The sequence below is a fragment of the Rhipicephalus sanguineus genome, chromosome 4 (genome assembly GCF_013339695.2).
Source record: "Rhipicephalus sanguineus isolate Rsan-2018 chromosome 4, BIME_Rsan_1.4, whole genome shotgun sequence".
In the NCBI taxonomy this organism is placed as follows: Eukaryota; Metazoa; Arthropoda; class Arachnida; order Ixodida; family Ixodidae; genus Rhipicephalus; species Rhipicephalus sanguineus.
The window spans coordinates 52019916-52034095 of record NC_051179.1 but is presented as its reverse complement, the minus strand read 5'-3'; the positions used below and the strand labels follow the sequence as shown (position 1 = coordinate 52034095).

The 14180-nt window shown below is 49.6% G+C and overlaps 1 protein-coding gene across 1 annotated transcript in view; it reads left to right on the top strand.

Moving 5' to 3' along the window:
* Positions 1 to 13891, top strand: part of LOC119389992 (TNF receptor-associated factor 4) — a 68839-nt gene extending 54948 nt beyond the window's left edge. The window contains exons 2-4 of the mRNA XM_037657489.2: positions 9257 to 9415; positions 10223 to 10375; positions 11171 to 13891. Coding sequence (XP_037513417.1) covers positions 9257 to 9415; positions 10223 to 10375; positions 11171 to 11788 — 930 coding nt within the window. The 3' untranslated portion in view covers positions 11789 to 13891. The remainder of the gene's footprint in view (positions 1 to 9256; positions 9416 to 10222; positions 10376 to 11170) is intronic.
* The last annotated feature ends 289 nt before the right edge of the window (positions 13892 to 14180 follow it).

Sequence of the window (14180 nt, the reverse complement as noted above, 5' to 3'; positions counted from 1 at the left end):
CAACGAAAGAGACAAGTAGAAGTAATGTGGAAGGGGCCATGCATGTATGTGCCTTGAGTAATGGTACAACGTATAGGCAAGAGTTGTCGTTCCTCGGGTCTAAAGCTATAGCGTCAATCGAAGTAAAATAAAACGAAAGAGAGAGAGAAAGAGAGATAAAGGTAAGACATGGAGGTTAATTAACCCAAAGAAAACATCCGGTTGGCTACACTGTACTTTGGAAGAGGAGAGGGGGTGTAAATGGATTAAAGAAAAGAATCAGTGACTACACTACAAGGTCCGGACAATAGCACCACGTTCAAGTAAGAGACACCAACACTGTCTGTGAAACGTCACAATTTGTCTTTTATAGTCCGGTTTCTCGAACAAAACGCAGCAACGCCCTCAGTAGAACAAATCGCTAAACTCCGAGCATAGGAGTAGGGTTGGTAAAGAAACAAAGAAAGAAAGAAAGAAAGAGCAGAGGAAAATAACATATCGAAGGCAATGCGCCGTTGTCCAGGATTGGGCCCGGTTGGCTACCTTGAAAGAAATAAATGATGGCGGAACTGACGAGTCGAGTGAAAGCAACTCTGCACAATACACTCATTTTATAAGGCTGCGCTATAACACGCGCAATTCTGAAGAGAGGAAGCTGAAAAATTAAAAAAAAAAGAAACCGCGGAGGGCAATATTCTTGCGGAGAACCGCGTGAAAACGAGGGCACGTGAGAAGCGGGAGCGCCAGCCAGGCATCGCGAAGAACCACGGCAGCGCGTGAGCAACACGCTACGGACGGACGTATACAACTACGCGGCGCTCTGTGGCGAAGCGTGCTTCGCGGCTCACCGCCGTCGCGTGCAAGAAATAGATCGCAGTCGGCGTGGCGCACGCGAAAGGGCGGATGCGCACCGCTTCTCGTCTTAGCGACTTCGTGCGATATACTTGCAGAAACTGTTCCTCAGGCCATCGCCCTTTGCTGTTGTTATACCTTATACTCGTGCTGAAGGCGTCTGTGCAACGGGTTTATTTGCAGCAGCTTTGATGAGCGCCATTACGGCGAATTTATACAGCGGGGAAGAGTGTGTCCTTGGGAAAAAACAGCGAAGAACGTGGATACACCGCGGGAATGCTCGACACATAGCGTGCGCGGCCTGCGCATTGCGCTTGCTGGCAGGTCAGCGTGCAGTTGGACCACAAGAACGAAAAGCGAGACGATGCGTGCACACGAATATACTTAGATGGCCGTTCGAGGTCGGTTGTGTGTACGCAGTACGTCGTCAATGGCGAGTGTACACGCAGATGCCGTCAAATTCGATCTCGATTGGAAAGCTCTATACGCGGAGTGGTTCGAGGTTGATGCATCACGATATACGGGGTTGTTCTCAGTCTCAATGGGAAATCGTGGGCGCTGTTGTGTGCATGTGTAGTACGTCCGTGCGTGCCAAGGAGCTCAGCCTTGCGTTACGCAAAGTCGCGCTCAGAACCAATGCCATTTCGTTCAACAACAGCAGTAATAGAATACCACGTATACAGTGCGCATTCTTCTTGTGTTTAGGCATATGCATGGCGATTCTAATTTAATGGATCGCTGTGCTTAGGTCGCGAATTCTGTGCAGCACACACTGAAACTTTGAATTCGAGGCTATATACGTATGCCTGCAGGCTTAACGGGGATTCAGCTTTAGTACCCTGGCCCGCAATATTTTGAGACTTTCTTACGGACGCATTTAAGCGCCGCCATCTTGGGCTCTTAAAGTTGCCGTTTGTGTCTGCAACAATTAGATGAAAATCTTCACAGTATAGACTTCACGCGTATGCACACCTGTACAGACGCATTCGGCATTTCTTGTACTTGCTAAAAACTCGAAGTCACAATGTACATAGAACTGCCAAATCATCGTGTAGCACCCCAACACGGCGCCGCCCATGATTGGAAAATAATATATATTTATACGCGCTCGCTACCCACATACTGAAAACGCGTCGAGGCGCGCGCGCTGTCAGCACGCGTGCAACCGCGTGCACGGAAAGTGGCACCACGGTTCCGTGAAGACGCGTCTGTCATGGACGTCGAGCGCGGCGTCGGTTCGTCGACTTCCAAGACAGCCCTGTAGCCTTCGCATGCTGACACGCTCCGCGACCATATATGCACGCGTCTGGTCAGCGGCCGCGGCAGCGGCAGCGCAAGCGCGACCACGTATAGCTGCGTTCTTCTTGGGCAATTCTTGAGCCGTGCTCGAGCATGTAAGAAAGCGCACGCGCACAGCATGATCGGCCAAGCGGGCGTAATGAATTTCCTTCCTGCCGCCTCAGCAAAGGTGCGCATGCGCATATGTGCGTATATACACGAACTTCGCGGCGGCGCATATACAGAAGCCCTTTGGGTGTGTATCTGGGTGCGGAAAGAAAAATTACAGAAAGAATGGCGGATGATGCGCAGGAAGTGGCTCGCGACGCGTCGCTGCTCCGAGATGGAAAGGAAAGGCGCAACGACGCGGCCCGTCGCCCTCGGCTGGTCTCGGAGACTGACTGATATAGACTTCTATAGACCAGCTGTTGCGAAGCGGGCGGGCATACTGCTTCCAACGACTGTTCACCCTCACAACGAACTATAATGTACTGCTTATTTTTTTCTTTTTCCAGCGATAATCTCAGAACACGGCAGCGGCCGCAGAGCTCACAGTGCTGAATACGCGAAGCAGCGAGGTACAACTTTCGTTACTTTCTCTCTCACCTTTTTCTTTATTATATATGAAAGTTTGTCCCACACAAGCGCACACCACGAATGCGTCCCTCCGCTGTGGTAGACACTGTGCAAATCGTCGGGCAAAAAAAAAAAAAAAAAGCGGGAGAAATTGCACGTCCATACCTGTCTCGTGAATAGAATCGTCAGTGTATCGGCGATAACGTAAGTGTGCTGTAGAGGATCGTGTGGTTCACCTATATGCAATTCTAATGCCCTATATATAATTCTAATGCACCTGTCCAGCGTACGCACGAGAACGTCAGGAATTGATCTCCTCGATTGGGCAATATCATAGTAGACCATTAACCGATGAGGTTGTGTTAGGTCCTTGGCCTGAGGTCAGCAGCACAAGTGTGGTTATAGAAGCAGTCGTAGCTTTCTTAGAAGCCACTGGACTGGATGCACGTCTTTAGGTTTCCCCCCAGCGTAACGGAACTATATTCTCATCTCCCTACCTTACCATCGTCATTCGCTCCCCTGTCCACCCTCCCCAGTGTAGAGTAGCAGGTCAGAGCCGACCTCTCTGCCTTTCTGTAAATAAATTCTCTCTCTCTCTCTCTCTAATGCACAAATGTTGGTCAGCTAGCTGGCATCTCCGTGAAACTACATGTAGACCCTACAGCATCCCCCATACTAAAACCTACTACTCCAATACCTCCCCCCCTCCTCCTCCCCCCTGCATCCCACACGCACACAACATGTATGGAGCCGCACTATACGTTGTGGCTTTTCGCGCGTTTTGCCGATTTTTCGTTGGTGTGCGCACAACCTATTTTGCCTGATTATAGTAGTTAATTGCGCTGATTAGTGAAATTCACATAAACATATACACAGTTTCAGGAAACTATTGTCTGGGAAGACGTTCTTTTTTTCTTTTGTCGCAAATTATAGCGTTGCCACGTTTCTTTAGTGGCGTATATACGGTATGCACGTTGGCAAACAAACATACTGATTTTCACTGGAGCTAAGTAGTCACATGGAATTTCCATTTGTGCGATACTTGAACTTGAATCGCGCTTCAGGAAGTGACCGATGAACTGTCGGGCGCGCAACGCAAGTCCCGCGGACTCGCTGCGCGCAGTGAATCATCGTCGCTAGGGAGAGATACCAAAGGCTTCCGTCGTGTTTTCAAGCGACTCGCCGCGGGGACATCGTACGCGAGGAATGCAGCGGATGACGAGGGAACTTACAGCGCCCGTCCGCGCTGTAATGTCCTTCGCCCCCGCGAGCATCGGATGTCGTATAAGGCGGCAAACGACCGCATTTTCCCAGCAGTGCAGCAGGGTACGCACGAGTGCAGTGACATCTCCGGTGACATCATATACTTGTATAGCGCCTGTATATAGGAGAAGCTATTCCGACCATATATAGCACCTTCTCAAAGGGTCACTTGTTCCGAAAACGCGTGTATCTATCGACGCAAGCGCTAGACGTGTATATACGTCAGCGCGACTTGATACTGCGGCTGCTGCTGTTTTCTTTGTACTTCACTTAGAAAACGGCTTGGCTGGGAACAGCCGGCATGTAGGCTAAACAAAGAAGGATCCCGCGGCGTTCTGCAAAACTTGTCATCTCATTCCCGAACGAGCGCTTACGGCACACGAACTGCATGCGGAATTTGCTCACAAGAGGAGGAGACAGTGCCATGTGCACAATGGAACAGGGAAATTGATAGTTGTAGGCGTTGAAACTAGAAGCAGGATTGATGCATATTAGTGAAGATTACATATACCGCTAGCAGAAGGAGGAGGGGAGGGGTGAAGAAGGATGCGGCTTCGGCTGCGCCTATTTTTAACCAGCAACATCCCGTATAGATAAGCAAGTCGCACATCCAGCTGCAACTGACGAATTCCACGACCGTGCAGCTGTTTCACGCAATGCAAGGCGGCAGCGCAAATGTACGCGGCCATTTGCTGAAAGAGCCGGCAGCCACGCGTTTCTTTCCTTTATTCTTTCTTCTTCTTTCTTTGGAAACTTCGCGGAGCCAATGACGGCTGGCACGCGCGCCAGGCCGCTTGCCTCTTTTGGAAGCCCCGCGTGCTGTCGTCGTTTCCATCTGCCCCTCTAGAACGCGGCGGCGTGAGGCGACCATGAAGGAACGATGAAATGTGCGCCGCTTGCAGATGCTGCCGCGTGCGTTTTGGAAAGCAAGGGAGCGAGGGAATGCGTCACTCAACTACGAGCACGTTGCGCAAGCGCTGTGTGGATCGTCGTCGAAGGCACGGGTGATGCATCGCGCAACACCCCGTCTCTTTTCAAGCGTAGTGCGAGTGTGCCTGTGCACACTTATACAAGAGGACATACAAGAAACGGAGAGCCGGATGCATCCGCGCCTTCAAGTATATGAATAGATCATTCCTACGACTAATTCACGTTTGTGGAGAAGACACATTGCAGCCATGGTGTATCAAAAGCTTTCCTTTCCCGTCTCAATCGCGAGGCTGGAGCCAGCATCTCCAACGGCTATCGTCTTTGATGAAGATGCCCATGGAACCGGCAGCACGTATACGAAGGCAGAGCTTCCTCGGCGGAGAACAGAAGATCGTTCTTCATACGAAAGTGATGTATCTCGTCATTCGATATGGGATGTCTGTTGGCCCAACCGCAAGCACTTTCGGTTCTGTGAGAGTTTCCGTAGGAACGGGTGTGCCTTGGAACGTACATTGCACGCATGTGCGGGGCTTCAACGCGAAGCAATGTGAGCCAATTCGCTCCTATGTGACTCTATGTGACTCCTATATGGGTCGTATAGGAGCGCTTCTATGTGACTTGTGTGACCCCTGATTCGATCCTATATGACTCTTTCAGTCACACAGAACTCACATAAGTAACATAGGAGCGCTCCTATGTGACTCTTGCGTGACTCCCAAATTCGGTCCTATCCTTGAGTCACGTATGAGCGAATTAGAAGTCACATTGCTTTTTGCGCAATAGTGACTCCTAATTTGTGCAATGTGACTCCTAAGTTCGTGCGCTGCCTGTTCGCATTCGGCGTGCACGTATACCACGTTGCAGGTGCGTGTGCTTGTATACGGTCACTAATGGCTCCGCATATTAGAGGGGTAAATCAGTGGGCCGCCGGCCGTTTGGCCGCAGCCACTGTTCAACAGATGGCTGAGGCGCTGCGCTACGCGCAATCTGATGCTCGTTTACACATCACCTATATGGGACGGTGTCAAAGGAAAAAATCGACGATGAAAACGACCACGTATACCTCTGACCGCCTTGGCCCGTCCTTGCGACTTTATTGTCGGTGCAGTTGCGTGCGTGCGTGTGTGTGCGAGCAAGTAAGTGCACGGGTCACTTAAACTCGTTAACGACCGGTACCCGTCGTCACCGCCGCAGGGCGCGAGCGTGACGTCGCAATTCGAGCGAACGGTGCACTTGCGTGACTTTCTTTTTCTTTTTCATTCGTTGGTTCTTCGCAGAGGCACCGCAGAGGCCAGCATGATGTCTACCACAACAGAAAGAGAAGCAAAGCGTTAAGTATAGCAGAGAGCGAAAGAAAGAAGCTCACGCGAAAGCAGCACGCAACTTACGATTCCTACGATGCATCTAAGGAATGGGCGATGTCAGGAGCGTGGGAGAGAACTCGCAAGAAGCCGAGCGGCTGCAGGACGAATGCGTACGCACTTTCGCCGGTCGGCCGGCCGGAGATGTCTGACATTACGTTACTTTATGCAACGCCGGCTGTGCGCGGCAACGGCTTATCTGCTACTGCTGCCGCGCTGCCCTTCCTTCGTGATTTACCCCAGAGCGCTTCGTGCGCGTTGTTGGTGGTACATCATGCTACTCGCCGTGCACGGAAGGCAGTTACCGAGGCGAATCAAACGCAGCGGGCGTTCCTATTACAGGAATGCCGATGAGCTCGCTAGTGTGAGCGCATTTCGATGCATCTGTGGAGGCGTGCAATAATAATATTAATAGTAATACTACTAATAATAATAACTGCGCGGGTTTTACGTGCCAAAAGCACGACATGATTATGAGGCACGCCGTAGTGGAGGACTCCGGATTAAGTTCGACCACCTGGGGTTCTTTAACGTGAACCTAAATCTAAGCACATGGGTGTTCTTTGCATTTCGCCCCCATGGAAATGCAGCCGTCGTGGCCGGGAGTCGAGTCCGCGTCATCGAGCTTAGCGGGTAGGCCTGTACGTATGCGCTCCAAAGGTTTCCTTCGGTCCCTGCATAACCCCGTGGTCTGCATAACGCATTGCCCTGTGGTCTTCTTTGTCTTGTGCTTCTTTTGCGCAGCTTTAAACTACAAACCTTAACCAACTCGTCCACCATGAGATCCTTTTGCACTACATAACCCGCGTGTCACATTAGTCAGAATACCACTTGCTAATTATGACATTAAAGCACTAACTAAGCACCATTTCAAATGTTCCCTTTTTTGTACAACGCACTCTCCATACGGTTTTAGTAAAGATTAACGTTATGATTCTCCTTGGTGTGCAGCATTTGTGCGCATCATTGCTGGCACCGAACCAGCAAATGTAACTGAAACAGCTGTAATGACAGCAAATAAATATAAAACGAAGAAACGCGCGCACGAGTACCCGTCGCCTCCGTCTGCTGATACCCCGACTCCTTTCATTCCGAGGCAATAGAAAAAGCATGCTGTTTTCGGGCAGCGCGCCGTACTCTTTCTCGGTGCATAGCCGTATACAGAGGTACTTACAGCGCGAATCCCTGCAGTGTGTCCAAGTTGGAAAGGGGGTGAGTGGGCCGGCGAAAGTCGAGCAGGTGCGTGTGTGTTACCGAGAAGTTATTACTTCTGGTACGCTAAGTGTACGAGAATAGCAGGCGAACAATGCGGGGAACGTTGCCAAAACTGGGACCCCCCTCGTCCCCTGCAGTCGCCTCTTTCATCGTATACACTCTTCATAAGGCTAGGAGGGCTAGAGACCTCAAGGTTGGCTGTCCGCTAATGGGGGACACCGCCAACAAGCGAGGAATGTACACCCCAGGAGTGCGCCGACGCTGCGGAACGAAAGGAGTGGACAGCGGGAAAGAGTTGCAGAAAGAGAAAAATACGTACTGGACTCGAAACCTTTGAATCGAGAGCTTCGAGAAGAAAGGGAAACGGTCGCGACGCTCGCGCGCACATATACACACAATGGACTGGCGCTGTTTCCACCGCCCGATAAAGCCTTGTAAGCACTGTGGTGTATATACGTATACGTACGTCGTTGTCACGACTGCGAGTGTGTGTTTTCTCCTGGCATATAACACAAAGGATTCTGAGTGGAAGGGGGCGGGGCCAGTGCGTGACCTCTGTCACCCATATGACCGGACGACGACAATGCGTTTCAGTGGGAAAAAACGAGGCCCCACGTGTGCGTGTGTGTTTACTTGTTTTCTTATTTCTCTCTGACCATCACGCGGTGGTGGGCATCTTCACCGGTGGAGAAGACTCGGTGAAGATGTGACGTCGACACGCATGACCGGCGCGTGTGCGTTGGACCAGTGCCGTGCGAAAAACGCCGTATCTCGTCCGCGCAGGAATGCGTTGCTCGCATATGCGCTCGAATCAAAATAGTGTACAAGAACGCGCAGGTGCAAAGGCTGCGAGCGGTATTCGCGGTCGTTTCTGCTGCGTCCAAGCAAACGAGAGAGAAAAGACGTTAAGGACAAAGAAGGGAAGACAGCGCGCGTGAGAGGTCTGGATGGACCTGGTGCCCTTGTGTAAAGAGAATGCAAGAACGTACGCTGTAACACGGACGCTTTCTTACGCACTCGAGGGGGCGGTGGAGATTGAATCGCGGAGATTGAGGTCAAGTTGTCGCCCTCTGTTGTATTCGTCCATTTACGAGTGCGCGGTATCACATGAATGATTATGGGTGTTATCTGCCATTTCGCACTTATATATGGTCGGTCAATCGGGGACACGATTTGTTCCCGTAGTCGGGTGTATTTGCCGTTGAATGTAACTACAATGGTCATATATCGGTCACCAGGGAGTGTAAGATATATTATTATACTATGTCGACGTCGCAGTCACCGCTCCTAGCTGCGTTGGTTGCCAAGCGTCTAGAAGGCGTATTATAGCTCCGATGCCATCTTGGCATTCATGCTGTGACAGACCGTTACCACACACACCTTCGCTTCTCAAAGGCCACTCCAGCTGATCGCTAGGCAACTACAGAGGTGCACAAAGGCGTGAAATTGACTAAATACCGCTTTCGCATGTTCCACAGAGAATCCATCGCTTTAGTGTTTGCTATCACTCCTCATTCACTAAGGGCCAGCTTAATTTCTCTGCAGTTCCAGGCCCAGTCGTGGCACAGAAAGCTTTCAGTTGTAATTTGTGCCCCTCCTCCCTTTTTTTTTCTTTACTATAGGTGAGACATTCGGCTGTACATATAATTGCGCGAACTACCACGTCAAACGAACTTTGTAATTTTTGGCGTACAGTAGCGCTCATGAGTCTTCGTCCTTGCTTTATTCTAGTTGTTTTCACTACATCCAGCATATGTCACCGCGTCAAAAACTGACCTTTTCACCTTTTGTTCTCCTCGCAGCACGCGAGCCAGTGTCCCCTGGAGCCCGTGTACTGCGAGAACAAGTGCGGCGTCAAGGTGTCTCGGCGGCTGCTGCAGGAGCACCGCACGAACGACTGCACCAAGCGGCTCGTGCCGTGCCCCTACTGTCGCAAGGAGTTCGTCTTCGACACGCTCAAGGTAACCACTCGCTAAACTCTTCAACAGGTCCCATGAGTAGCGAATCAACATTGCCACGAAAGAGCGGCGGTCGGAGGAAAAACAAAGAACCCAGGAAGGAAGAAAAAAGTTAGGAGGGAGCATTGCGCCATGCGAAAGAAAGAAACAAAGAAAAAAAAGAAATAGAGAAAGTATATAGCAGGTCAGACACGCACACACCTTGCCCCTATTTGCCCGATAGAGGAAAGGCTCATGAATTTCTTTTTTTCGTTTGCTTCGTTGTCTCGCCTCGTTCGCCAATTTGACCTTACAGGCGACAACCTGTGTGTGAGAACAACGGCGTCACGGTTGTTTGACGAGCTTTTGAAGGAACTTGCACGTGCGCAGCTTTCCCCTCGAAAGCAGTTGCTCGTCTAAGCTGGCTTCTCCTCACAAATAGTCAGAGTGCGGAGAAGCACGCTTTACATTCAATGCAAAAAAAAAAAAAAAATAAAGCAATATCAGAAGCAATTGTCGTTACAAGTAAATCGCACATCAGCCAGAATTTCACCTATCAAAGTCAATGAATGACTCCCCCCCCCCCCCAAAAAAAAACACACTTATGGGATGTCTGGTGGCATAAACAAAAATGCACGAAAGCGCGGGAACGATGCCGGTGTTGTCGAAACTAAACCACATCGAAAGCGATTCGAATGTTATTAGAGATGTGCTAAAAGCAGCTGGTTTTGTCTACGCGATCTGACGAAAGAGCAAAGGAATTTTGGAACATCAAAGTGAAAGCCCAAGGAGGACAATACTCATATTTCCTTCGTGCATTTTTCTTCGCAGAACCACATTCCCAAGTGCCCGCGGTACCTGGTACAGTGCCACCAGTGTGAGACGACGAAGATCCCGCGCGAAGATCTGGAGCACCACCTGAAGGAGTTCTGCCCCGCCGCGGCTGTGGGTTGCGTTTTTAAGGATCTGGGATGCAAGTTCAAGGTGATGGCGCGCCTCATGCACTTGCATGCTTACCGCTCTGTCTCTCTTCCTGTCTCTTATGGCTAGCCGTGAACTTTTTCCTTTCATACGTTGAGATGTTTTCTGAATGATCTGGACAACGTCTTCCACTGACAACGCACCAGTGCATGCAATGAATAAGATGACTGAATGTGACTAATTACCAAGCATGCACCCCGTTAATGCTAGCGGAGAATCGCGGAATGTATGGAACAAAAACACGTGTGATCTAGTACTCCCGCGGCATTTGATTAGTGACACGTGGCCCGCACTTGTGCAGCATGACGTCACCGATATGCAAGTTTTCGGTTTCACAAATCGCCAATCAATTCTTAAGCTTGACCTTTGTGGAGATACTGCGACGCCAGTGCCTACCCTCTTTGATCATGTACAACGATGCGGAACATGAATGTTTAAGTGTAATGCACACGGAAAGCAAACGGGACACAATTCTGCGATGTACCGAGGTTGCACTCCAAATTGCACCAGTTAAGTTGCGACAATGCACTTTGACGAGTGGAAACTTGGGCATGTTGGTAGGGCATAATGAATGTAAGTACAGCGCAACAGACTAGGACTGAAGAGAACACACACACACAGCGCTGTGTGTGTGTTCTTCGCCAGTCCTTGTCTGTTGCACTGTTCTTGCGTTCATAATGCACTTTGATACCAGAATTATGTCCGGCACGTACAGCCTTACGGTGTCCGCAGAACAACACACGTGACATTTCACCACATGTAGTATGTTATACGTTGCCCCTTTCATGACCATTGCAGGGTTCACAGTTCGCACTGGACCAACACCTGGACGAGAGCAGCAAGAACCACCTGGGCTTGCTGTGCGGCATCGTGTCGCGGCAGCAGCAGCAGATCTCGGCGCTGCGCACCGCGCTGCACGGCCTCGTCGCCAACACGACGGGAACACTTCTCTGGAAGATCTCGGACTACTCGCACAAGATGGCCGAGGCCAAGGCCCAAGAGGGCGGCCTCGAGATCTGCAGCCCGCCGTTCAGCACCAGCCCGTACGGGTACCGGCTCATGGCCACGCTGTTCCTCAACGGCAACGGGTCGGGCGAGTCGACGCACCTCTCGGTCTACATCAAGCTGCTGCCGGGCGAGTACGACTCGCTCCTGCCGTGGCCCTTCGCGCACACGGTGTCCTTCGCGCTCCTGGACCAGCCGTCGACGCCCGACAAGGCGTGCCACATCGTCGAGAGCTTCGTGCCGGACCCGACGTGGAAGAATTTCCAGCGGCCCAGCCGCGAGCCGGACGCCCTCGGGTTCGGCTTCCCGCGCTTCGTGTCTCACGAGATGCTCAAGAAGTGCCACTACGTGCGCGACAACGCCATCTTCATCAAGGTCACCGTGGACGAGAGCAAAATCATTGCCGTGTGATAGTGGTTGCCAGACTGCGCGGAGGAAATTAAGACTGTTTTCGCAAATGTGTTCTGCGGACTCCCGCAAGGTGGTGGAAGGGTTATGAAAGGGATAATTGATAACGCCCAGAAAGGTGTTGGTTCCGGGTTCGATCCCCGGACCAAGACTAATTTTTCTTCAACCAGCAGCTTTCCCTTATGAGAAATCCGTGTGGATTTTCCTGCGGCTTCGTGTTACAAACGGTGGTTTTCAATTATCCCTTTCATAAGACGGTTTTTGGTGCGCCAACGGCTACATTTTAAGCGCCCAACGGTGGCACCAAAATGTCGCGGTGATCCGACGAATTTTTGTGCAGAAGGCTCATCCTCCTTTGTTGCCAGGCGCAGTCGGCCACAAAAGTTTATGGGACGAGAGTCCCCCAACAGTGTAAATGCCTGTCTGCCTTAAATTGCGCAGTTATGATTCATTGATCACTTCTTCGACTGCAAAACTGCCAAGAACAGAAACCTCAAATTCGAAACCTAGAAGGGTGTCCCAGAAAATTACGTGGATGGCTCTTACACGAAGCTGCTATCTGGTAGCATTTTGGTACCAGATGCATTTGCTCTTCAAAGCTTAAATAACTTGTTCAGGCCACCCTTATCTGTCAATTTTGCCCTGGGTCAACAGGACTGTTATCTTTTGAGACAGTGCTGCTAAATCCGGTGTGGAGAGCTGACAAACTTGAGAGCAACTATATCTTGATGCAAAGGTAGCTCGCAATGAATTTTTTTGTTATCGCAATATTGTGCTGAACGAACAATAACTGATTGCAATTAGGGTCATACTGCAGCTACTTTCTAATGATGCGAGCCAGTGTACGTCACTCAAACATCATGTCACTCTCAGGCCATTGCAATTATGTATTTTAACAAAACTTTCTTTACAGAATTTGTTTCAACACACATATCAAGTGCAAATATGCCCCTTGCAGCCTGCCTCTTCCAAAGCAATCGTGGAGGCACAATTACGAATGACAAATCATCGAGTGGTGTATGCTCGAAACAGGCCAGTCATGCCTCGCAAGCTACAGTGCCCATTTTCACAGCGCTGCTTGCAAAAATAGGTGCACACGGTATGTTTGAAATGCTGGGACCAATACACAAGGGACCTAACAGGCTTGCGACATTGCTTTGCACATAAAAACTGTATAAATGCACCCAACCTCAGTGCAATGGTGCTTTTAGGGGGTGAAGGAAAACATTACACACGCTCAGGAATGTGCACGAGTAATAGAAGGCATTGTAGTGCAATGCTAACTGCTGCAGCTTTACCTGCTACACAAGACATCTCAGGAAAACCTTTCGTGGGCATATAAATGCCGCCATCGAACTTTTCTAGTGGGCTTTGGGAATTGTTTTATTTCGATCATACCAGTAATTTTACTACTGCAGTGTACCGCTATGCTTGCAGCCTTTTTAAGCACATCTTCCAATCTAGTAATGTTTCTCTTTCTAACCCAGTCAAAATACGGTCACTGATAGAGCACTTTTCCTCTAGCAAAGTGCAACAGCTAGGCATTAGATGCAACGGTGCGCTTGACAGCACTTGCGTCTACAGCTAACTAACAGCACGAGACGTCCTGGTATTGCATGTGCCAGTTTTTGTCAATTATAAACTGGCTCTTGCTTTTTTTTTTCTCCATGTTGCTGTCAAGTAACGACAAGCATTTCTTTTCTTATAAACATAAGTAATGCCTGCCTAGTTAACACCATTCCCCTACAGTTGCGAGGCCAAAGCTTTTTTTGAACATTTTTTCCTTCCATATAGCTTTATATCTGTCGTGCTAATTTCTGACACGCTTTGTGTATTTTGTGTATTTATGATAGCGTACATATCCCTTAATATAATGCTCAGTGTTTTTTTTTTCCATACTGTATATACAAAGGAATCTATACACGTGCATGCCTTATAGATATGCATTTGTTTACAACGAAGCTTGTATGAAAACATTATTTGTACACTCCTAGTCACATGTTGTTCACCATGCTCATCCTCATCGTCTGTAGATTTGTAGTCATATTGAAAGTATGCACGTGCCTTCATTGTTCCAGCTTCAATAAAGACATTGAATATACCGAATGTGCACACAATGAAGATTTCTTTACGCTGTATTGCAGTAACAAATGACTTGTTGCTCCATAGAGGCCAGAAGTGTCACATCGTGCGGTTTCAACTTGATACACTCCCCCCCCCTCCTCTCATTCCACACCCCAGTGAAGATTCCCTTATGCTGAAGATTTCTCCCTCCAAGTTGGAGGCCAAGGTTGCAAGGTAACAAGAACCCTTAGAGAAGAACCTAAATGCCTCAGGTGTCTAGGCTTTCATTGAAGTTATGTACCAACTAGCCCAGCAAAGAGTTCTTTTAAGT